Source organism: Neodiprion pinetum, chromosome 3 (assembly GCF_021155775.2).
Source record: "Neodiprion pinetum isolate iyNeoPine1 chromosome 3, iyNeoPine1.2, whole genome shotgun sequence".
Classification (NCBI taxonomy): domain Eukaryota; kingdom Metazoa; phylum Arthropoda; class Insecta; order Hymenoptera; family Diprionidae; genus Neodiprion; species Neodiprion pinetum.
In genome coordinates, this window is record NC_060234.1 from 5038788 (window position 1) to 5065316 (window position 26529).

At 39.6% G+C, this 26529-nt stretch overlaps 2 protein-coding genes across 4 annotated transcripts in view; one reads left to right on the forward strand and one right to left on the reverse strand.

The window, feature by feature from the left end:
• The window catches only part of LOC124214662 (disintegrin and metalloproteinase domain-containing protein 10), a 90603-nt gene that overhangs the window by 43298 nt on the left and 20776 nt on the right, over window positions 1-26529 (reverse strand). For all 3 annotated transcript variants that reach the window (XM_046617173.2, XM_046617172.2, XM_046617174.2), the window contains exon 3: window positions 8353-8471. In XM_046617173.2, the coding sequence (XP_046473129.1) occupies window positions 8353-8471 (119 nt within the window). The remainder of the gene's footprint in view (window positions 1-8352; window positions 8472-26529) is intronic.
• Trc8 (TRC8 ring finger protein) overlaps window positions 1-26529 on the forward strand; it is an 81939-nt gene that overhangs the window by 22849 nt on the left and 32561 nt on the right. The gene's annotated exons all lie outside the window — the stretch shown is intronic.

Here is a 26529-nt window from a genome sequence, read left to right on the forward strand (position 1 = left end):
GGCCGTTTCATCAAACTTCGCTCTAATTCAATTCGACTCAATAGAGTTGAGTCACATTGACTTTTACGTATTTGTCCGAAAAAGCTCACTCGGTTCCTGCGGTATTTTAAATTAACTGATTTCAATTCTATCAGATTCTAAATTACATAAATTTCCATTAAAAATACGTTTCAGTAATCGATCGACTTGCGTCATCGATTTTTCTCCACTTTTTCCAAAAAAGCTCACTGGATCCTTGCGGTATTTCAAATATACCGATTTCAATTCTATCAGATTTTAAATCAGATAATTTTCGATTGGAAATACTTTTCAATACTCGTTCGTATATTTTTTGATAAAATATTGTTCGATTAAAGAAGAGGAAAAAAAAAAAACGACAGCAACTCGAAAATAGCAACAAATAAAAAAAGAAAAAAAAAAACGAAAAAAAGGTGTTAATACACCGAGATAAAACTGAATTCTCGGGTAGGTACCGCACGTGGCGAAGGGTTTCGATCGATGAAAGGGTGAACGATGAAGGGCCGAAACCTTGCATCGATCATCGTGCGTCGAGCTTTTACGGACGGGGCGGAGGCGGGGTAAAAGGGGGCGCCCGATTTTATGCCAAATTAATCAATAATGGGGGAACGCTTTGGCGAGCTTCAAACCGTCACGCACTCATCTGGTCATCGAGGAGCAAATTCCCGGTTTGTAGCCGCCACCTGCCTGCCTGCCAACATTTGGTCGCACAGCTAACCGCCAGATGACGATCGTGTGTAAGCTTTTGACCAAAACCCACCCGAAAATTGGTCCACTAAAGCTTACCCCAAACCGGCTGGGATCATCGCGCGGTGATGCGATGGTTCACCGCATCCACCCCCCACCCCCCTCCCCCCCCCCCTCCCCCTGACAACCATCCCGACCTTCGTTCCTCGTCTCGGTCTGCGAAGGAGAAAGTTTTCGAGCTTTTTGAACAGGGGTTGTTTGCCTATTTTTAGTCACCTCTGCGTCGAGATTCTTTCCGTCTTGTTACGCTTCGCAATTTGATTTCTCCAATTCGGTATTATTGAACGGTTTTTTCACGTCGCGTTGGAGTGGATGAAATTTAAAAAAACTAAATTCATTTCACGAGGTTGAAGGACTTTTGGTAGGAGAGAAAGTTACTTTGCAACTTTGGGATTTTCTGGATTTTAGTGAACTGCGATTTTGAGGAAATGTTTTCACATGTATTTTGGAATTTCAAGTTATAGTTGAGATACGAATTTACGACGAGGATCGTACGTCGTTGATTGGATTCGGTATTTATTGTTAAAAACTTTTAATGAAGTATAAAGTATTTCAACTTTTAGGTTTAAATCAAGATTGTTGAAACTGATCGAGTTCACTCAGGATTTATATGTGTTTGGGTGGTTCTTATTTGGGATTTCAAAAAAATTCTGATTCGTTCGTTCCTCAGATTTTAACTTCATTTATATGAGAAAAAATCTGTGCGTGACTAAATTTTTTCCCATTTAAATATATCAGACTCGCAGATATTTTGAATAACACCCCGGATAATAATACACCAAGAACCGTAAATCACTCAAATATCGTCAAAGCACCCAAAAAAATTATGTCAAACGAGACGAAATCGTGATATACCTCGAAAATGATGAAACATCCAATAAACTTCCGGTTATTTTCAGAGGCTTACACAGGGTATTGTTCCAGAGACGTGCAAAGTCCCAGATTTTTTTACCGCCCAGATCGTTATAATATAAAATGGAAACTGGTAGCATCGTAAAAATTCATGGTATTTAAACGACAAAAAAAAAAAAAAATCAAGTCTTCAAGGACATCCCTTACCATTACCCCATAATGATTTTCTTACCCCATAATCGGATCGAATTTGGGGGAATGGAAGAATGAAAATTTTTCCAAATCCCAAATAAGGACCTAGCTTGAATTTAGTTTTGAAAGTTTCTTTGTTTAAAAAATTTGAATTTCTTCGTACCGAAGCACGTCGAGCACTCTTCGATGAAGTTCCTCTTCTCTTTTAAACTTCCCCACTAGAGCATAGACCGTATAACAACCAGAGGCTGTAACTGAACTTCACACGATACGCATGCATGCATGGATGTGTGCATTGGCATATGAAACCGATAATGTGCTCCGCGTAGCGGGTATAATCCGATTACGACCACATTGGTGCATATCTGTATCATGAAGCATTTCAATAAGCTCGGTTAGTTATATTCGTTTGCGGTTCGCTTTGCCTACATGCCTGAGGTATAAAGTGGAGATTTAAGAGAAGGAGGAGCCGGAGTAATTAAATGACAATAATACGTCAGAAGCCAGTCGAGAACTCTCCTACTCCTAATGACAATTCCAATTCATCCTTTACATCAGGCTACTGCTCTACTTCGTCTCTACGATCATCTCTCGTATTTACTGCACCGAGTGAAATTTTTAGTTCCGGTTACCGCTCGGTCCTTGACCATTTTCATTATTTACCACAATCGACAAAATATACATCTAGGTACAAAATGATGATTAGATTTTTGGCTGTTACCGGAAAGTCTAGTATCCGTTACTATTTTTCTATTTAATTTTTCTAGTCACCGTAACAAATGCAATTTTTCTCAGTGTGGCAGTCAATGTGTCGAACAAGCGAGTCCGAGAAGTGAAAAATCGGGACAAGTTACATCGGAAGATGCGAGATCCTTTCGTAGTCCAAACTTGGATCGGGATAATTCTTATCTAGGATATAATCGATCCTGTTTAAGTTGACGATAGTCGACTTTTCCCTCGGTAGCTAGACAGTCCTCGAATTTAGCGTCGAATCTCCCTTCCCTCTTTACTCAGACCGCCTCTTCCCTCTCTATTTTCTAACCCGAAAGAATCCTTTTTCCGGAAAGCGTGTTCTGGCCCAGGGGACTCGACGGCTAGGAGCCAGAATCGAACTGTAAAGGCCAAGTACAAAAGACAGCATTCAACATTCAGAGTTGAACGCCGAGTCGCCCCCTCGATTCCGGCTCTATTATAGACGACGGCCGCCTTGCAATTTCAGCCATTCTTGATCTGCATATCTCTAAATGGAATCGTCCTTTTCCTATTCCCATCTCTCGCCCTTTATCTTCAGCTCTCTTTCTCTTTCTTTCCTCTTCACTCCTTCCCTTTCGACGGCGTTCATTACCATCTCATTATCCCCCACATCGCGGGCTGTTTCTCAACACCGAGGTCCTTTGTGCGGTTAAAAATCAAATATCCGCTCAGGGACGCGGAACTGTGAAGTGCGAAAATGTTATCTCACCCACTCTCCGTCCTTCAATCACCCCCCTTTAATGTTTTATTGTTTGTTTTTTCTTCGTGGTTTTCGTTTTTTTTAAATTCACTAGACTCGATCGTGAAATTTTACCTTTGACGAGTGACGAGAGTTTCACTAAATTTACAGGGACTTTGCTCCACGTTAGAGATGTACCGCAACGAACTTCGAAAGCTTCAAGAATTTCATTAACTTTGAAGCAAGACTTTTTGGGGAGTTGAGGGAATTCGAAATCGTTTCGAACACCATCGATGACTCGACGAGCTTTCGTAAAATTTGACAAATTTTTACGCGCTATATAAATCACCAAGTTGGAATGCTTCCGCGAGACATCAACGGTTTCACAGGATTTCGAAATCAGAAGACTTTAAGCTGTCCTGCACCGACTTCAATACCGTTTCGAAGAGCTTTGGAAACGTGACCTCTGCCTTCGTAAAATATCTCGACGATACTTGGCTTTACCGAAGACACGACGAATTCGTTAACCTTTCGCAATAATCCTTGGATTCTATTGACTTTGAAAATCCTTGTAAACTAAAAAAGTCGAATTGTATTAATTCCTATTGAAAATTATCCTTAAACTCATCTCATCTTTGTCCCATCCCCGTTACGCTTTTCCGGTACAGACTATGTTAGGTATATGTCTGAAAATGAACGAATGGAAATGTCACACCGTCGACGTTACAACGTATTAAAAAGAAAAAAAAAAAAAAAAAACGAAGTGGAACGGCCGTTTAGGGTGCGGCTAATGTCGCAGGGTTGCTCTTTCGCGTGATTTTGAAAAAGTAGGAAGAAAAAACAAACAAAAGAAAAAGAAATAAAGAAGAAAAAAAAGTAACTGGAAAGAAAGAGTCTTCTTGTTGCGGTTAGCCCGCGAGCCCCTCTCAAAGGTATCTGATTAGCGTTCATCCCGGGTTATTTCAGGACCCTCATCCCAAGGATCATGCCAAGCCTCGAGCCAGCCGGAGGGTTATGAATGTCGAGGTGGGCCGAGATGGCTAGGATCCAGGACTCGATTCCTGTCCCCGCCTCTCTCGACGGCTGCTGCTGCCGCTGCTGCTAAACGCGTAATCGTCGGCTCGGCGTGTCCGTGAATAATTTCTCCGCCATCCGGGGGTTTTCCTTGCAAAAAAGAAGTAAAAAAAAAGAAAAGATTATCGCTTCCGGGTTTACCGGGACGAAATTCAAGAGCAAACCCGTCCGAGACCCGAGGAGAGGAGATCCTCGAGCAAATATTGGATTGTAGGTATAGAATTACTGCTGCCCCTTTTGCCCTCGACCCCCTCGACCCCCCCACGTTATCCTCTCGCCGAAGGACGAGAAGGACGAGTAGGATCTCTGCCGCCTAGTCGTGAGACGATATAATCGAGAAACAACTGACCACTTCGAAGCGTAACGATGAGAGGATGTCCTTGTATCAGGCGGGGGGTTGGGGGGGAGGGGGTGAAATCGAGAAGAGGAAACGAAAGCGACAAAGATATTTGCCGTATACCTACGTCGAGATGTCCGCGAATCCGGGAAAATAACGAAAATGATATTTCTTATTTTATACCTTCTATAACGGATCGGTTTTCCCGTCTTTTGATGGTTATCGAACAGCGAGGAATTCCTTTTTTGCCTGCACCGAACACCCGGTACAATTGGTACTTACACACTCGGGATTCCCACTGAGAAACCGTAATCGCGTATCGTCGATCCTTGAAATTGCCTCAAATTCGCGATACGTTTGTCCGTTATTTTGTTTTATTTTTTTTTCTCTCTCCTTATTTTTCCTCCCCTACTTTACGAACAATTTTCAATTTAGCCTTTCCTCTGTACTACTATCGGAACGATGTTTTCATTTTTACCTTTCTAATATTTGAAACAGGTTTTTCGGTACGAAAAATCCTTTTTTTTTTTTTTTTTTGATACTGAATTTTGATACTGAATTGAGAAAAAACGATTAGACCTATGTTTTATCTTTTCGTTATCATCCGGATAAATATTTGTACGGATATATTTTTTTCCACTTTACAAATACACGCTTCATCGTTAAATATATTTCTCAAAAATTTTCCACGGACAGAATTCACAAGCAATTCATATACCGGATAATTTTGCTTTCTTTAAAAATCTGATTACCGTCGGTTCTTTTTACTCGGTTTCTTATATTCGTTTCCTTATATCTTTCATACCATTCCTCCTTTATTTTTCTTCACCTCGTATAGTTTGACCCAGGCCATCACCGCCATCGGGCAGGCTTTTAAAGCAACAAAACTTGGTTCTTGTTTTATTTTTTTACATTTATCCCTCATATTTTCTTCTTCGTTTTTTTCCCGGTTGATAATTGGCACGCCGTGCTAATTAAGCAATAAAGCTTCCTACTTTTCAAGCTATACTCATCTCTCTCTCTCTCTCTCTCTCTCTCTCTCTCTCTTTCTTTCATTCTTTCTTTCTCGCTGTCTCTTCCTCGAAACTTTAAACCCGACCTCCTCTTTTCTTTAACTCCTCCTTGTTTCCTCACAACTTATTTTTAGGTTTTACTTTTATTTCCGTTTGCTCCCTTCCTTTACGTTTTTTCCCTCCTTCTCCCCCTCTCACTCTCTCTTTCTCTTTCTCTTCTCCTTTCTTCTTCTTTAGTTTCCCCGCGTTGCACCCGTTGGGCTCATTAGAGTCCCGCCGGAACGGCTTAGCGCTTTCTTTGTTCAATAAATTGTATGGTTTTCAAATTACCTTTCCCCTCCGCCCTCGCTCAATTCTCACCCCCTAGAAATGCCGGAGGCTCTTGTTTTCAGTGGTATCGAAATCCACTATCCCAATTACTCTGTCTTCTACATTTGTTCGTAAGCATCGTTTCCTTTTTCGTTTTTTTTTCAAAACTCATCTTATTCACATACATTCCTCCTATATCCTCGAGATCACGTTATCAGCGATTAAAAAAATTCCCGCAGAGTTGAAGAGGAAGGAAATTTTTTGTACGAAAAGCCTCTCAGCGGGGATAAAGTATTTCAGATTACGAGCAAAAAATAAAAAAAAAGGAAGGAAAAAATGGAACAACACACAGCGAGCAAATGAAAAATGCACAGTCGCTTGTATCCGAGGAACGTTTACCTTTAAGGGAAGAGATTATCTTACGCCTCGTTCACCTCTAAACCGAGAGGGGTCACATTACGTCGCTTTGGGGTCGATCTTAAAAAAAAAAAATAAAAAAAAAATAAAAAAAATAACACAACCCTAAACCCGGTTTTTCCTGCCGCACTTCGTCGTGCGGTAACCGCGGCAAGAAGGGAGTGTAAATATGTAAACTTGTCACCCAAAGCCTCAAAAACCGCTTCGCCTGCCTAATTTCCCGACTGACATCGTGCTCACAGTACAAGTCTTATGCCTAAATCATCCTTCGCTTGAAGTTTGGAAAATAATTTCTGTTACACCAGCTGCAGGAATTCGAAATTCAACCGAGTAATGTTGTCTCATTTTCACCGAGTTTCGAAGAGCGGCTCAAATTCCCTGAATTTTTAACCCGCCAGCACTACCCGTCGAGCTTTTTACTTTTATTTTCCTCCCCTTCATCCCCCCCCCCCCCCCCTCCCCCCTCTCCTTCATTTTACGAGGCGTCAAAGTTTTATTACACTCTATATATTTCTGGTTACCGGGTGAACGAGCTTATGAGTCTAACCGGCATAAAGTCAGGGGATATATAACTATTCCTACACCCTTGCCTGCAATCGTAGGTATATATACATATATATATATATATAATATTCCATTCTCACACCCAGCCGTTATTCTCACGGAATCTTCACCGTCCAACCGGTTGTCCAAACTTCCGGCTAGAGACGGCGATAAGCTTCTTAGTACTTGACGAAAAAAATATTTCATCTTATTCCGCGGGGATTTTGGGGCGGTGATAATAACACTCTGTGCCGATTGGTCCGAAGCTCGATCTTATACTTTATAGTGACAAGGAATCGTGAGACTGTTTTGAAAGAAATTGAAGCAGACTTGTGTAGTTTTGTCGATATTTGTAGGGATTTTTTTTTTTGTTTTTTTTTTCTCTTACAGTAAAGTCACAAGACTTTAGGGTAAACTTGCCGCATTGAATTATAGTAATTTCAAGTCGATGGTTTTAGTAATTTTGATAAAATTCAACTCACAAAATGACTAGAATCGGTGCCTCAATTTGAAGTTCAATACCTTTCAAATATTTCTTTAAATCAATTCAAATTCACGGATTTAATTTATTTAACGTGAATCGAAGGTTTCCACATAATTAAATTCGAACAGATTTAAAGGACTTTTGCAACCGAATCGTATACTTGATTTCGGTCATAATTAAGATCCTCTGGCTCGAATGATCAGTACCAAAAAGTATAAGAGTATAGGCGGATCATCGGAGCACATGTATCAATGCCAACCGAGAGCCGAAAGATTTCCAAAGTTCGCGGTGTAATATATAACTGAAACGTGTGCCGAAAGGATTATGGAAAAAAAAAAAAAAAAATTTACTCGAAGAAAAGTTGGCGGCATTTTTTCTTACCGTCCCCTAAAGGATTTAAGAAGTGGCATAAAACCGCTGAAAATGAATGATACAAGCTCGAGAGAAAGATTTCTCGGGGTGTGTTACAGATGCTCCTTTAACCCTCCCACCGTCCCTAAGGTTCCACGTGTGTGCGCATGCACGTGGGTGCAAGCGAGGTAGCTGAGGGGTGGCTATAGACGTGAAAAAGACAGTGAAAGCCGCAGGAGGTAAGGGAACGATAATAAAAAATCAATACCGACGGAAATAACCATTCGAACAAGTGTAGGTATATATACCAGCGACGGTGGCAGAGGGCAGAGGGCAAAGGGCAGAGGGTGAAGGGGAGGGTCGAGAGGGTGGTTTTCACGTATTCATAACTTTGCCAGGTTCAAATATCGTCTTCTTCGTCTCACGCTGCGCCACCATTTCTCCTCCTCCTCCTCCTCCTCCTCCTCTCACATCTTTTCAACCCCTTTCATCCTCAAAATACCGGAACAATTTTAGCCCGACGTTTTTAGCCGCACGTATGTATGATTGCACCAAGAATCGCATTTGCTACTCCAGCTCTTACCTATAATACTACCGATGTATGCTCGGTTTGTGTCGAAGGGAATCGCGCCCTTCGAACTCTCGAATACCGCGTCTTCGGCGAACAAATTTCCGTCCCGCACCAGCTTGATGGTCCAGCTCCTGAAATCAGACAAAATGAAGACGTTAGAGATAAATCGGAATCCGAAAATCATTCGAGCCAATTTCAACAACGGTCAAAGTCTGGAACTCTTAAGCGGCATTCGGTGATATTCAGTTTTTTTATTTATTTTTTTTTTTTTTTATTCGACTCAAAGACTTGGTTGCCGGTTATAGAATCAACATCCGAAGTGTCAACGTCTGCTCGAAACAATCTCTCCATCTTTAGTTTCTGCGAGATGTCTTTTCGTCAATATTTCAAAACACTAATGACAATCATCGGAGGTTTCATTCGCCCCGAATACCCTACCTTACGATGACCTCAAAACCATTGAACGCGATGTAATTGATCGATGATGAATAGCCGTGGATCCGGCCGTCGTGAATAGAAGAAAAAGGGAACGAAGAGGGTGGGGAGGAAAAAGTTGTCGTAGCTTATCTGCGTCCTAGATTCGGACGTTTCAACGTCGATGTAAAAAAAAGGACTCGACCCTCCTCCTCTTTTACCTTCCACGATCCTAATTACCTTATACCTATATACGCGACCCGCGTGTTGTGAATAAAAAAAAAATTAAAAAAAAAAAAATAAATAAAAAAACCGGCGTTTACGACTGCGCGACGTATAACCAGCTCCGGTTTATCTCCGCGTGTTTATCTTTCACCCTGTGAAAGAGGAACGGGATGGCATGGAAAGTAACGGTGGGGTAGTGAATTTTCTAGTGATAGATCGCTACGTTGGACAGCCGAGTTTGCACCCCTGCAGTATCGACTCTGTACTATAATCCGGACCCGCAAATGGACTTGGCAATCCTTTTGTACTCTCTTCTCACGCGAGTCGTGTAAGGTGCTACTCCGAAACTTACCGCCCTGATTTTACCGCGATCAAATCTTCACGAAGGTCTTTTAATGCAGGCTGCTTTCACGTTATAAGTAGCAATACAAGGCCGGCTCCGAATACCGATTTCTGTGCCCACATTTCCAAGAATCAGATATTTTTTTCTACAACGTTCTAGAAAAACGTTTTGTATCTCGGGAGTGTCGGTAAAATGCCGGTACAGGAATCTGTAACCAGAACCGGCCTCGTATTACAGTAAAACACCTTCTAGAACGTTCTAGAAAAAACGTTTGCGTGTCGAAAGTGTCGGTAAAATATCGGTACAGGAATTTGCACTCAGAACCGGTCTTGCATTGTTCTAGAACGTTCTAGAAGAACGCTTGTGTCTCCTGAGTGTCGGTAAAATGTCGGTACAGGAATCTGTAACTAGAACGGGCCTTGTATTGATACTATTATAAATATGACTTTCCCAGCTCATTGGTTGTTCCTCCGGCTTTCTTTCCCAAGCTTTTCCTTCTTATCTTCTTTCGATCAATTTATGGAGAATCAGTCTTAGAGGCAGTCGGTTTTAACGGAGAAATGTGTGTAAGCACTGCGCCCTGAGGGATTGTAATAAGGAGACTGGTGAAATGAAAATGGCTTTCGCGAGTTGGGCACGTGCCGGGTTTATAGTTGCGCTGGTAAAGCTCGCGAGCTTATGCAAAGCTCGGCAAGTTCCGTTACCCCCTCCGCATCCACAGTTCGCATCAAGCTTCTACTCCTCGGAGAGAATATCACCCCAACCTTGTTTCGGTCTTGTGTATTAGGTCACCGTGAATGTAACTCTCTTCAACCCTGCATGATCACGGAGCTCCGCGAGCGTATATTTAAAGTACATTACCTCATGCTCTGTATACAATGTAGGTAGGTACCTTCGTACTAAGTTGAAGATCACGGTCACAGTTGTTCGGCAAATAAGGGTTCTTACACGCGTGCAGAATTTCCGAGGTCCTGCGTAATAACGGAACGAAAATCACGTATACGAAAGTCGAGGTAGAAGGAAAATTTATACGATAGTTAATAATAACGCGGCTTTTGAATCACTATTCCTTATATATTTTAGTTTTTTTTTTTTATTTTTTTCCCCCGTTCTCACCATTTGTCATATTATCGTAACGGAATTTTCGTGCGACTTTGCTGGTGAAAAAAGCTAAGGGATGAACGTGGAGGGCGTTGAAAATACCATGAAATATTATCAGTTTCACGAGACTTGTTTAAATCGATTGTATCGTTGGAAGTCTAATGAGGCTTAAAAAAATTTTGCTTTTTTTTTTTCAAGGGGGTATGTGAAATTTTAGAAAGTTGATTAAAAAGTAAAATATTCAAAGTTTCTCACTCGATGTCATGACAAAATCCCGTAAAATCAAAACGAGTATTAAAAAAATATTATAAAATCTGTAATGACTTACGAAGCTTGTAACATTTTCGCAAAACGTGTACAAAAAATCTGTAGATTATGTACGTAATATTTCGTGCAGCAAATCTTGTACATAAAACTTCGCAAGAAAATATTTCGCAACATAATTTTTTTATAAATTTGACGAAATCCTGAGGAAAATAGGTATCAAACTCTTGATAATATGGTGAAAAATTCTCGTTACACGACGAAATTCCTCGTGAAAAGAAGGGCGAAAAGTGTATAAAAAAAAAAAAAAAAATCATGTATCCGATAATCGACGTTTGACAAGGGATCTCGTCATGCAAGAGCGACCACCCTCGATAGGGTTATAAGTATATCCCGGTATATCCCCAGTTTTTTTTTTTTTTTATGAACTACTCGGTATAACGCGGGCAAGAGAAGAAGACGGATAGCCTGGTTTTCAAAAGAGGCTTTTGATGTTTCGCCCTTTAGGAACACGCGTTACAACATTTATTATGTATAAGCGCGACGAATGAGGAAAATGTTTCGCTTTTCGTTCCAAAATTTTTCTCCAGCCCTTTTTTTTTTTTTTTTATTTATTTTTTTTTTTTATTCTGCCCAACCGCAGGTATTTTGTATTTACCTGGCAGCTCGAACCGAAGCGGAAAATAAAAGCACGAACGAGATGTAAAAAAAAAAAAATTAAATGGATAAATGAAAAAAAAAAAAAGAACACCGAATGTGAACGAGGGACACGTGGCCTAGGGGTATAAAGGCATAAGACGTTGAAAAATCGAAACGAATATTTTTCTCCGTCGCCCTCGGTCTTATACTACACTGCGTCAAGCCTAAATTCAAACACGTCAAGTACGATTCTTTGCAATAAATTAGGATGAACGTATAGCCACTGTTTTTCAACGTCTCTGATTCACGACGTACCGATCTCGCAATTCGACATTCTCAACTCCGCTCACACGCTATCGCAAAATGTGACTTTTGAAATGGGTGAAAGGTACTCGAGAAGGTTTAATATACGTTGGTATGGAAAGAAACAGCAGGGTTAGAATATTTAATTTTTAGAAATGGTAGGATCTCTTTTTTTTTATTAGATTTTTACAGTGTAGAGCATTGAAAATTTAGAATGTCGAATTGAAGAAAAACGATGTATAGAATCGTCGGAATTTCTACGTTTTGACGATTCGATGATTCTGTGTTTTGACTTGACAGTAGCAATGCAAGGTGTCGGTTCTGGATACAGATTCCTGTACCGACATTTTACCGACACTCGAAATGTCGGTATAAAAATCCGTATCCGTAACAAGCCTTGTATTTACTACTCTTGATAAATCTTTATTCATTCTTACAATTCTAAAATTTAGACTTTTCACCGTTTGAAATATTGCGAAACAAATTTAATGGCGTCTTGGAAACTTCGTTATTATTAACCATGTATTTTCTGATCATTCCGAAATTTTCACCGCCATGAAAAACATCTAATGAACAAACAGGTTATTTTTCTCTCCGTTTTATCACGTGATCTCAAAACAAGCTCAATTTTTTTTTTTTTTTTCTTTATTCAGTATCAAACTTATCTCGAACACTTTATCGGATGGAATGTAACGAAGTATATTTTTGCTGGGAGGAAATTTGTTATTTTTATCTTTGCGCGATCAATTTCTTTCGGTTTCCGACACGCGTGATTAAAATTATTCGAATAAAGTCTAAATCCAAAATCCAGGGATCAGCCTCGGGGTCAACTCAGCACTGACGACGCTCATTAACACCACCCACCCTGTTGAAATTGCTGACCAAATGCTGGGTCAGCAGACCATTCTGCAAACTACAGGCGGTTCGAGCTTGTTCGACACGACGATTTGACATTTTTCTAGTGACACAGCCGTTACATATATATATATATATATATATATATATATTCCATTCCACCGTCGATACATCAGGCGCCAATGAAAGAAATGAATTTTTAAGGAAAAAAGTATACAAATGGTACTTAATAACGACCAAAAATCCTTATATTTTTTTTTTCTTCAAGTACATATTTGATCTTGACAATATTATATTACACCAAAATTCTAGCCTGTCCGGAAAATGTTTTGAAATATTATACCTCTCGATGTGACTAGAGTTGTATCGGTAAATTTTTGTCTAAACGTTTTTCAAAAAAAAAAAAAAAAAAAAATAAAAACAAATTTAGGAACCGCGCGTCGAAAGGTTAAATTTGTTAGCAGCGTCGTCGGTAAGTTGTTTTCGCACAATTCTTGAATGAGAGGATTTGCAGCTCGTATTTCGACTGCGAAGAAAGTAAAGCTTCGCGTTAAAAGGGTGTAGAGAAGCTTCAAAGGACGATGAGAAAAGGGAGAAAGGAAGGAAGGAAGGAAGGAAGGAAGGATAGAGGAGAGAAGGCAAAGGGAATAAAGGAGGAGAGCAGAGTTAAGCGGGATTACCGTTTAACATCAAATTTTCGGTTCGCAAAACACCGTTGCGCCGAAGTAATCTTAAGCAGGTATAATTATAATGGCAGCCGCCTTTGCTTCTGCTTCTGCTTCTGTTTCTGCTTCTGCAGCCAACTCGTGGTGAAGCCGGATTAGACGATAATCCTTCGCCTAATGTTTACTAATGTTAATACGGATTAAACATACGCGTCGGGAACACCTGCCGCGCGCGTGTCTGTATCATGTGTTAAAAAAATCATTATACGGATCCGTGCATCGTTGAATACAACCATTCTCGGGGATGATTAATCACTCCTTAACTTAATCCTCGCGTAGGCTATATATATGTGTGTGTGTGTGTGTGTGTGTGGACGATCCCTTTTACCCGGGTAACTCAAAATTAGAGGTTTCGAAATTTATCCGGAATTTCTGGTACCGTGCAAAAAATTCGTGTCAGCATAAACGTTTTATTTATTTATTTATTTTTTTTCATGAGTCTCAAATTCAATCGTACGAATTTGAAAAAAATTTGCTTCGCACATCCGCATCGATCGTGATCTAAGAATTGTTGTTGTTTTTTTTTCAGTCGTTTCTTTTTCATCGTTTGAAAATATTCTTCGTATCGTTTCGCAGCAAAGACCTTTGATTTTTGATACTTGAAAGTCTCGGGCGATTCGTTGAGCCTGTTTCAAGGATGACCTTATCTATGATCTAGAATCTATCCCTGTCCTAAATACCGCCTAGCCACTGTGCCTGGAATTGCATAACTAGGTTTGAAAGCGGCAGCTGAAGAGAGACGCGATTGGTAAATCATGAGGTTTCTGGAGGGACCGTGAACTGGCTTATTGCCGGTAATCCTATTAACGGGACAAAGTATATATATATATACGTAGTCCTTTCCCGCCATTACAATACTGCGCTTAAACTCTGACGCACAGTTTCGTTATCGTTATGTATATATATATATATGTATGCCTAAAGTCCTAAGTCTTCGAGAGTGGTTGGTTATGGATTTTACATGCCGTATCGATCGATTTCAACCATTTTCATTTTTTTCATACTTCGTGCGAATTACAACGATTGTCAACCTCGTCTTCGTCGGCGTGGCAAAGCTTTCATCCTAACTCTGCAAGAAAATGTAAAGGCGTTAAGTGTAGAAGCGGGTTTTTTAAAATCTGAAATGGTAGCTCGCTGATAAGCGAAAATACTAGTTCCGATTTGTATAATGGGGAAAATCTTTTTATTCAACTGGTTAATTATTTGTTAATATTGAGAGTGATTTCGATTTGAAAAAAAAAAAAAACAAACAAACAAACGACTCTCAAAAACTGTTTTCTTTTCCATAATGGGACAATTTTTTTTTTCAATATTTTATACGATAAGTCAGGTATTTTTATTTCACTCATTGTAATAACAACTTAGCAAGGGACGCAATCGTTTCAAACTTGAAAATTGATGAAATTTAAAAACCAAAAATTCCTACGAGGCTGAAGTTAGTGACGTTAACGTAACAATTTTTTAATGGCCTTCAAGGAGTTAATTCGTCAAAATATATGAATATGTTGTGTTTGTCATGGTTTAATAAATTTCAGACAATCCTAAATGTGCGAAGTAACGATTTTTCCCGTGCTAATCCTTATAAATTCTCTGACTCCCACTGATTATCCGATCAATATTCAAAAATAAAGCTTATGCGGTATACATACAGCTAAATGATTTTCTCTCAAGTCCGAAAATTTTCCTAACTCTGCGGCAATCTAGCCGCTCACAATGAGCAAAAAAAAAAAAAAATTGTTATATTTCCTAGATTTAACGATATATCTGGTAGATTATATATATTATAGAAATTTTGTAATTCTTCACACAGGAGAAATTTCCCAAGAACTGTAGGATTTAACGAGGCTAATTCAGAAGTAAAACAATTATGTGTATTCATGGTAAGTAAACTTGTGATGCTGTATCACTGCCAGTTGGACGAACGGGCAACCGTCTTTTCCTCTTTCTTTCATTTTCTCTCTCTCTCTCTCTCTCTCTCTCTCTCTCTCTCTCTCTCTTTCCTCTCGCGGGTCGAGCCGCCGTGCAGTGAACCTGAATTCAAGGGTGCTCCAGAATTTAGACCGGCGAATTTTCTGTAAGAAAAGTTCCGAGTGCCCCTCCTGGTCGAATCGATGTGGCTAATTGGCTTACGAAAACGATGGAAATTGAGAATTCTCCCCCCTTCCTTTTCATTCTACAAAGGTTCGTTACATCAACCGTGATTTTCGTGATTTTGTGGCTTTTATAAACGGCGACTCATTCGCGGTCTGCGGTAATAATTTATTTGACAAATTAACGTTTCAAATTTATGCATTATCAAATATTTTCGTCGACAATCAATTCGCAGCGATCTCGCCATTTTTTTTTTTTTTTTTACTCCAACTCGCTTTATAAAAACTCGGGGGAATTTATTCCGAGGATTAAACGCCGGCTTCTATCACCCTTCAAGTCTGCAGACAGTTTCTAATCGAATTTTATACATTTATTGGCCTCGAGTCGTAGTCATCCTCCAGCTGCTATTGCGCAACTGGTGTTCTCATTTCGTTACACCCGGAGGGATGAAATTAAATTGAAATATATGTTGCAGGTTCACCTTAACGCTCCGGTGATATAAATAATCGATAACAACTTGTTGGAAAAAGTTGTTCTTATTTAACACCGGTAGTTTCAAATTCAACGTCATAAAATCGGTGCCAGTTTTTAAAAATATAATACAAAACGACAGTACAGGCATATATGTATAATAACAAGAGTTTTAACAAAATTTGCAACTCCATGCGTAAGTATTAGATTTAGAAAATTTTCACAAGAGATCTTTTTTACAGAGCATTAAATTTTCTCCAGAATAGTTGGGGGAAATTTGTTTTTTTTTTTTTCATTTTGTTTCATTAGAAACAGTTTTCAAGTAGTTGAAAGTTTTCTTGAAAAATGTTCAAACCCGTGCATTTTTCTATTATACAAAAATTCGACTGCTTGGCGGGTCGTGTTATAGTTATTGGAAAAATTCGGGGATTTAGCCAGATTTTGGTCCACATGTACGTTGATTACTTTTGGGGGGGATGAGTGAGAAGAAATTCCGACATGACCAAAATAAGAACCACCCTAATGTTTATATAAATATATATATATGTATATGGATAGAATCTAGATGTATAATAATAGCCTCGACTGCGGCTAACGAGCGGGGAATTTAAGAGTCTGAGGAGTATAAAGTTGACGATAAAACGTTACGATGTTGCAGGATGCTGTTTGGAGGATGGTTATAAGGGGGGGGTGGAGGTGGAAGAGGAGAGGGATGGGAATTCGCAACGCTAATGTTGCCCGTAATTAGCGTGCTCGCATTTATACCCCGCAGCTCCTCTCGACCATTTAATTTACATCTCGTACCGTTACAAATTGGTAAATAAAATTTTTTTAAATTATGTACAACCCGAAGATGAAAGGGGGAATCGAGAGGAAGTCGGAGAGTAGGTAATTTCCAAGGGAAACCTTGCTCTCGAAAATAGAACGATTTTAAAATCAGTGGAAACAAAATCGGGCGATGGAATGATAACGTGTGTGTAAGAACAATCACTTTTTTTTTTTTTTGTGAAATAAAAAATTAACGCGAAATTTTCCGATGGTTTTTCTAACCTCTTTTAATTCAGACGATTGATTTTAGCCAGCGATGATAACGGTCCCGGTTTTATACCGCTTATATTGTACATTATATACACGCGTACGTAATGTAATCTTTGATCGTAGAACCATTTCCGATAAAGCAATAGCCACACGTGACCCGAATGCAAGTTTTGCCATTATTGCGTTGACTGTGAATATTACCGTAATTATAACCGTAGTGGTAACGAGCTAGATTTGTAGTTGGATCCTGTAATCGAACAGACCAATCGGCATTGCCTGAAATCATATTAAGGAGACCCAAGTGTATGATAATTTTGGCTAAGGGTGAGGGGAGGTACATCTTGGATGGTCTGAAATCGTACCTACTTTTATTTTGGGATTTTAGGAATTTCTTTTTTTTTTTTTTTTTCCAAAGGAAATGAAAACACTTGGAGCAATTTGAAATTTTGACCCATACTTTAAAATTTACGAGCCTCGTGGCTAGATTTTTTTGATTAGAAACCGAAAATTTATTGGTCAATCAATTTTTTTTAACATTTGGGCTACGAGTTCAGAAACGAAAATGTGTTCTTAACTCAAAAAAAAATTGTTCAATCTGTTACAAGTTTGACAGCGATGACTGTAAATAACAAAGTCCTAAAACTCAAATTACTCTAAGTGTTTTCATTTTCTTTTGAAAAAATATTCTAATAATAGGTACGATTTTGGCGCGTCCTAGCTGCACTCCCGTTAAAATTAACTCGACGATGAATTTGTAAAATAAACTTATACGCGGTAATTTGATGAAGCTGTTGCGGTTACCCGATGATGATAAAATCCGATTTTCGTACCAAAGGCAAATTATAGCTTCCCTGATTTTCATCAATTTTTTTAACCGAACTTTTAACCTCATTTAGTAAAAGATAATTTTTATCTCGTCGAATGTCTACGTAATTGAAAAAATTAGTGAAATACTTTCAACCCGTCGGAAATATCTGCGTAATAAAGTCTCATGATATTATAGTTATATCTCAGTCATCAATCACGTCGAAGGCTCCGCGTCCCTGACCCTTTCATAAGCGTAACCTGTAACGGAGGCAAAGCTTCCTTGGAATGTCTTCGCTATTGCTAATCACGCCGGAAGACCCTCTCGCTGTTTACTTTGCACTTGTGCACACACAAATCAGGAACGCTCAAACGCTGGATGAGCGTGAAAACACGATGTTAAATTCAACGTCACTTGCGGATTTCTCAGCTGCATTCACGGCCCGCAGAATTATCTCGTTCGGTGCAGGTTTATTTTTACTACAGTAAAACCTCGGTTGTATTTTTCGCAGTTGTACGTTTTTCTCGTTTATACGTTGAATCTTCTCGGTTCTGGAAATTTCCGTCTACAAACGGTGTGAAAATATTTCAATCGCACGTTTCTCGTTTGCCAAGTTTTCCGCACTCGTACGCCACGCGTTCGGTCCCCTGGAGCTGTTCTCCGTTCGGTCGTACGTCGTTGCTGCTGATTCTTTAGTCGAATCTTTCGATCGGACCTTTGACTCGCCTGCCGCTGTTTAGCACGCGCCTTTCGACGTTTCGTGTAATTTTCCGCCGACGGAAGGCGCGGCTTGACTTTCGCGCCCATTGCTATCCCAAACACGTTCAGGCAAGTTCGGGTCAGCGCCTCGTCTACGGAAAGATGATCTTTGCTTACCGTCACTGGATTAACCTTAACCATTCGGGAACAAACCTATTTTTTAGATCACGGAGAACACTCCGGGTCAAAAGGACCATGTCCCACGTTTGACGTGTTGCCGTTTCGAATGTACGAGTGCGATCTACCTGAAAATATTCAGGAGTATACTTTCGCTGTCGTGGAATACGATGGTGTAGTTTGGAAGTATGAGTATAAGTCATGATTATAAAAAAAAGAAACAACTGTAAATAGAGAATTTTTTGAATAATTGCCGCTTCGGAAGAAAAAGGTACGGGCCAGAATGCCCCGGTATGTTCTCGAAGGGTTAACCCAGCGCGTGCTGATGTGAAATCCTCTAATTAATGATAATAGTTAATTTCGCTATGGGTGAATGAAATGACAAGATGATGCCTGTAACACCACTGAAAATCATGAATTTTTCACTTTCCCATCACGAAGGTTTGGAATATTTAGATATTTCACATTGACGTTATTCTCACTTGTACGTAAATATTGCCACGTCCCTTGAAAAGCGTATAACTGAAGTTTCACTGTATTCAATTTTCTTCCATGCAGATTACTTTGAATTTAACCCCGATGCAATTTTCAAAGTGCTCGGTGTTAACTAATCGGAATTTTCACCAAGAAAATACTTCATTTACTCGTTTCAAAAACAATGTTTCTTTCACTCCTGAATCGGTCTATCATATCAACGCCCCTTACGTGTATTTTCTTACTCGGTAAATATTTGCAAGCAATGAATCGAAGAAGATCGCATAAAGCAACGTGAGATGGTAAAATGGAAAATGCGTACGTCGAGCTATTCACACGACCGACTCGAGACGTCCGAAATATGCTGAAATCTAAAAGCTCCTACATCGACTACCAGAAGTTTCATTCAGTCCTGTCGATTCCAGTCCCTGAACTTTAATGGAGTTGAATAACTAATTTGCAACAAATATTCCAGATATTAGCTGACACACGAAATTCATGATCAAACCTTTCAAATTTTCTTCCGACTTATACGTGCTGTCAGAAACGGTGTATAACTTTCAAATTTTCGGCGTGATCGCATTGAACATAATTTTGCGACGTTGTATTTTCTTTATCGATCAACATTCCGTCCAACTTTGAACTTGACACGAAATATGCTATGACGTAACACTACATTATAGAATTATCCATAGTATGGTGATAATATCCAACAGAAAATATCATCAGAGATTTGGCTATGAAATCCCGGCTATATTGGATGAACTTAAAAACATGCTTCTCCATATTAAGAATCCATCCGGGACCGTGATTATCATTATCATTCCTGTTGTACCGGCATCATGGGAGTTGATAATTAGCGAGTGGGTCGGGGTTATATTCAAACACACGTTTCTTTTGAACGCCTCGAAAACACTTGTGATCATGAACCGTTTGACTGCACGTCTCTACGCAGAATCAAAGTATGGTGTGACTCATTTTGCGGGTCGTCCTGGGTGAAGGTCGTCAACACCGTGCAAGGACACGTGAAACCGAGTAATTGGAATAGATTATATCTATGGAACATTATTCAGCTTGGGTTCCTGGTTGAACGAGTGGATTGCGGATATTTTCTGATGCTAAAACTTTGCGGAAGCGTAAAAAAATTGAAAACAATGTTCGGACAATCGGCACGAAAAACGACCTCACAAGGAGCGGAAATATAACGAGCGGAAATATAACGAGCGGAAATATAACGAACGGAAATATAACGAGTGGAGTCTCGTAACGAGCTGTGTCACGGTGTAACCAAAATGTAAAGTCGGAAAGGAAAAAAATTAAGAATAGCGTTCGGACAATCGGTACGAAAAACGGACTCATAGGGGGTGGAAATATAACGAGCGGAAATATAACGAGTGGCGTCGTGAGAAGCCGTATTGTAACAAGACCAGGCTTTGAACTGGCGAACGTCGCGAACTGAGACTATGTATTTAAAAAATGAGTTTAAAAGCAGTCTCATAATTAGGGAACCTGTACCGTGTGATGCGGTGTTGTAACGAGACAGCAATCCGAGTGATAATTAGAGTCGTGTCTGGGAAAAAGAACGGATACAAAAACGATGAAAACCGGAGGGATACAGTTTGTCTATTGGTGACGAATAGGGAGACAATGTAGTACACATGCCTATACATATACGAGGAATGGATGAAAGGGGCTGGATGTACTAGGGTTCTGCTTTACATTTTATTGCTTGTCTTGGATTCGCTTGATTTACATAAAGAGACGAACGACGACATCGCGTCGCGTCGTTGCCAACGAGAGAGGAGAAAACTCTCTCTCTCTCTCTCTCTCTCTCTCTCTCTCTCTCTCTCTCGCACACACACACACACACACACTTTCTTTTTCCTCTCCGTTAATACGACGGGAACGGCAAGGGACGAGGGATGGTAACTCCGTGGAAAAGAATTTTCTATTCCGACGCCAGCATCGCGAGGAGAAGTTCTATTTGTCGCGTTACGTGCAAGTCGGCAATGAATTTACCTTCGACGGTGAGGGGAGAGGAGAGGGGGGAGGGGGAGGATCAAATAAAGTGGAATCTACATTTTACTGTCCGAGTCTTTCCGATCCGTACCCATCCCCGTCGTCCCTTTTCCCTTACACGCGAAGAAGTGAAGTCAAGAGGACCAAATAAACGAAACAAAGAAACTCGGGATTTAATTCACCCGAAGAAATGTCAAGTTAAATTCGACACGGTTCAGATTCGGGTTTAATCTCGGTTGTAACTTTTTATTTTTTTTTATTTTTTATTTATTTATTTATTTTTTTTTTTTGTTGTGTTATTCTTGTTTTTATCCGTCAGATGTTGAATTTGAATCAAATTCTCCGACAGCACTGACAGTGAGAGAAATTTTTAGTTCCGGTTACCGCTCAGTACTTGACTATTTTCATTTTTTTACCACAATTGAAAAATATTGTTCTAGGTAGAAAATGAAAATTAGTTTTCTAGCTGTTAACGAAAAGTCCAGTATCCGTTACTATTCTTTCTCATTACGATCGCTGTTGCTAGATTTTCTTGCAACTGTTGCGAAAATTTAATGCTCGTGCAACGATAAATTGACGTTAAAGCCTTGTTCAACTAAAAAAGTAGAGTAAACCTCAGAAACTAATCTTACGTTGGAATTACCAAAAAAGGATGGACGATATTGCAAAATGGTTAAGCCTACCTCGTTTTTCCTAATTCCAACAATATTCAAACAGCTTTTTTCAACGATACCTGTTTTAAAGAGTTTTCCTAGTTACTGTAACAAATGAAATTCTTCACACTGAATGCTTCTCTGAACTTTGCCTTTTTTATCTTTATTTTCCACATTTTCTACAAACGGCGAAAAGTTGGTGGATTCAAATAAAGAGGGCATTTTTCGGTATCCCAAGAACAATAATTTTAAAATAGATGTTTTTGTTTTTCCCCGTACAAACGACAATTTGTTTCCGTGTCTTCAGCGAGAGTTTGATTCCCGCGGAAGGAGAAGAGAAAAGAAGTTCCGTAAGAAGGGACTCGCAATATTTGAGTTGTAAAAGTTACACGTATATCTTGGGAGCGGAAGGGATGCGCGAAACTTGTTCAACGCGTTGTATGTATACTTGGAGACGTCGACGCCTGGTTTTCGCAAAGTTAAGCAACCAGTTCAGTTCAGAGTTAAGCTAAGGGGAACCGCAATTGATCCGGTGTGTGTACATACCAGAGACCAAACGGTCACTTCAAAAGTTAACCGACGACACGTTTCCCCGTGTTAAACTGCTCCGGCTGCAACTTTGGATTCGGGTAAACGGCTAATTTCAACATGGTTTATACGGCAGATCGAATCAACTGAGCGTGAATAAAATTGACACGAAAAACACGGGCAAAAAAAGGAACCAGAATTAGAATATAAAATTTGGTGAAAAATTTTAAACGTAATTTTCAAAATACAAGTTTAGTTCTTCGACGGTCTGTGTTTCAAAAAATTTTACAATCCGATGAAAGATATTTTTAGACAACGAATCGTGCGAAACGGTTGACGATTTATTAATCGCCAGGAACAAGCGTTGATAAAATATGTTTGTAAATTGCCACAATTTCAGTCGGTTTTGTAAAAAACAGCCGTAAGGATTTATGCACGAAAATTTTTAAAATCTGTTTTCACGTTATTTCGTAACTTTGAAAATTTTGAAACGATTTATCAAAATTCCTACAATCATTTCTTGCTGTCAAAAACGATGACGGAATTTTTTGTTTTTTAGTATCAGCCTCGTTTTTATCCAGCAAGGGGTTCGAGCAATAAATTCCTATTTTCACACATTTGTAAGCCCTGCTTGAATCACTGATATCTATAGATGAAAAGTCTTGCGACCCTGCGGTTCTTTTATTCCCACAGATATGTAGATACGCAAACGTCGCGAAAGCACGCAACGACGGTTTGTTCTCAATTTTTTTATCATTTTTCCTCTTCTTTTTACATCGTACCGTTTTTTTTCATTTTTATCACACACGTATCATTCCCCTCTCCTCTTCCGGCCAGTTTTCTCTTATTTCACTGCTCGGATCTCGTGTTATATACACTGTATGTAGTATTATGTATGTACGTATGTATATGCATAGTAATATATATATATATATATGCGTATACATATAGATGCGTAGCTGACACGACCTTGAATCGCGAAAGTCGTCTTGACTCCGATCTAGCTTCATACACCGCGAGTTAGAAATTAAACCTGTTTCGCGCAGACGATCGCGTGAAAGATATATTTCGGTATATCGCTAGATCTGTAATAAAAAGTACAGAACGACAGCCAAGAAAATCGAACGGTAAAAGTTGAAACTCGGTGAAAATAATATTTTCTACTCTGTAGAGTCGTTCAAGGCAACATTGCCAAAAATTGACATTGAACAGGACGGAGGAAATTAACGATCAAGAAGAAATGAAAAAAAATAAATAAAATAACAATCGACTCCAGTTTTGAAGATTGATTGCGTGCAGAAATAACGACAATTAATCTGTGGCACAAAAATCTATACGAATAATCTGAATTCTCTAACTTTATTTCACGATGAAAAAAGTCCGAGGAATAAGAAAAAAAAAAAAAAAAAAATTTGAATCTTTTTGTTCCTTTTTTTTCTCTTTTATCTCTCGTCGCGTGGGAAAAAATTGACGACAGATTATTTGCGATTTGAAAATTTTCGATCAAACACTCGGCGATCTATGCATGAAATATCATCGTTCAACGACGATGAAAATCGTCGTGTTCTTCGCACAATTTTCCGCAACACACACCAACCTCAGGAGTCTGGTTATTACTCGCAATTTTCGGGAGATGCAAATCGTGTGTCTTGGCGGGAGATTAGCTTTACATTAGCAAACAGGGGGGTTGTTGTTCCAGATATTCGCGAGTGTGTCTATCCTTACGGCGGCGGCGACCTCGGAGGTTTGCCTTCTTCGTCCGTCGTGGTCTAGGGGCGCAGGGCAGCCGGGATTTACCATCCCTAAGGACGAGGTTGAGAGTGGAAACGAGGGGCGGATGGTTCAGGTGCCTACAGTTTCTCGGCTGCTCGTCGACCCTCGTCATGGAGAGAGAGAGAGAGAGGAAGAGGGAGATAGAGAGAGAGAAAAGGTCTGACGCTCGTGGTTTCCGCCGCGCCTTACGGATTCCCATATTAATTAATCCATCCATCTACCGCGACCTCCAGGCTACTTATCTCCTCGACTGTACACCGCGGTTATATTGTATAATATAAATACGACCGTAAATCGGGAGTTTTCGGTGAAACTGGCCACCTAACGCCGGCGGATAGGCAACCGGTGCTGCATTCCGAATATGGGGGAATACGAGTTGTAGTTGCGGTTGCCTATACGACGGCGTTTAGTGGCTAGTTTCACAGAAAACTCAACGGTCTGACACAAGCGAGGATTAGAATAAACGATATACCGGGACAATCTCTTGATACTTGAAAATGTACCGCGCATGCTCACAAATAATTAAATCTCATTGGTCGGCGAAATCTCCACGCGGCGATATTCTTGTCCGCGACGCAGGCGGGCCAACCTGCGCAAAATGTGTACGTTTGAATTTTCAAAGAGCACAAGCGTTGAATTTTGACCGTTCTTTGAAGAATCAAATTTCCTACCCGGCAACAAACGCTTCCCAAACCTTTCCGAGTCACTGACTCAATTATTCGATATTCTAACCTCGAAAATTCGTATCAACCACATCGCCGCCAGAAACAGTTTTACGGCTGAAAACTCGGGTTGGCCAGCCTGCGCGAAGAGCCGATGAAACTCGCGCATGCGCGGTTAATTTTCAAGTTTCAAGAGATTTTTCCGGTATACAACAACGATAAGGAAGAAAGGATATCGCCTTTGGCGCCTGTGGGATATCCTTAGAGCGAATCGAGTTACCGGATGAGAGAGAGAGAGAGAGAGAGAGAGAGAGAGAGAGAGAGAGAGAGAGAGAGAGACTATAGGTAGAAAAGAGGGAGGAGCGGCAAGGCTTTGTGGTTGCTGCCCAAAGGGATCCACGTCGTGTGTATTGTTTTCCGTTATACCGGAAGCTAATTTCATTCATAAAACGAATCGATACGATGCCCTGTGGGATGGAAATTATACATTATCTTTTACATCTTATAACCTCTTTCTTTCTAATTATAACAGCTTATAGTACGGAAGAATACACCTACGTCTCACGGCTTTGTTCTAAAGCGATTATAAAATGAAACGATGTTGAAAAAAAAAAAATTGAGTCATAAAGTTAGGAATTTTTTTTATTCGTTTAAACCGCAGTTTTGTACTTAATTTTTTGATTGTATGTACAAAATCTATAGTAATTGTATGTTGTACAGCTGTGAAGAAATGGAAAAATAACCGTTAAATTTCACAACTGTAAATTCTGCGTGGTGCTGAATTTACATTGCATTACGTATTCGTTTATTTTAGTATTTTTCTTTTTCTACTATTGGAGACAAGGTCAAACCTCGTCGTTTCAATCTTACAACAGTGCAATACGTAATATCGTTCATCTTAGAAAAGATTGATAATACATTTGATTTCGTAAAACGATTTCCGTGAAGTAAATAATCTCGATACCGTAGAGAAAATTTTAACATGGTATAAGAAAGAAAGAAAGAAAGAAAGAAAGAAAATTGAAAATGTACTTTTACTTTATGTGTAACACCATAGAAATATGTAGGCGTATAATTGAAAGCGTTTTTAAATGAATAATTGAAAGGCGTCGATTTATACGAATCGACAGGTTGTACAAGTGTGTAGGTCGGCGGAAATTCCCACTCATAAAAAAAAAAAAAAGAACCGCGCCTCTTACTTTTTTTTTCAGCCTACGGTTCCCGCATATACAACACTGCATATTTCTGAATTCGTCGCTTGGGATTTCCGGTAACCATAACGATCAGAGTGTACAAAGTTACTGTTAAACTGGGACAGAATGCACGCGCCAAGAATCAGCCGTGTCAACGTGCAACTGGTGAAAGAAATAGGGAGAGAGAGAGAGAGAGTGAAAGAAAGAGACGGAGAAAAAAAGAGAGGATTGTAAGAGAAAAAGATACAACAGGGAAATCGAGAGTGGGTACCTAGGCACGACACGTTATAGGTACGGTACTTACATGATGTAGCCGACAAAGACTCGGTCTCTGTGCTACCGTACACGTAATAATTACAGTTACGCGTGTGTGAGAGGAGAAGTTGCGTTAAACCTTACGTGTAATGCTGCAGTCACGCAAAAGGTATGATATGTAATAGATGTTGCAAATACGAGCGTACGTTTGTTGTGAAGTTGCGAAATTTTCTCATAGTCGGTCTGTGTCCGTTGAGCTTTCTTACACTGTGAAAAATTTTATTCAAAATAGCTTTGTCGATGAAGATATTTTCGAATCTTATTTGGCAAGTCATCATTTTAAAGATCGACGAGTTATTGGTAAAAAGAAAAGGAAAGAAAAAAAAAAAAATTCATTTACCGAAAATATCATCAACCGTAAGGATTCTCTAGATGAAACAACGCAATTTATGGGCTCTAGAGGTATCACTGTTGTAATTCAA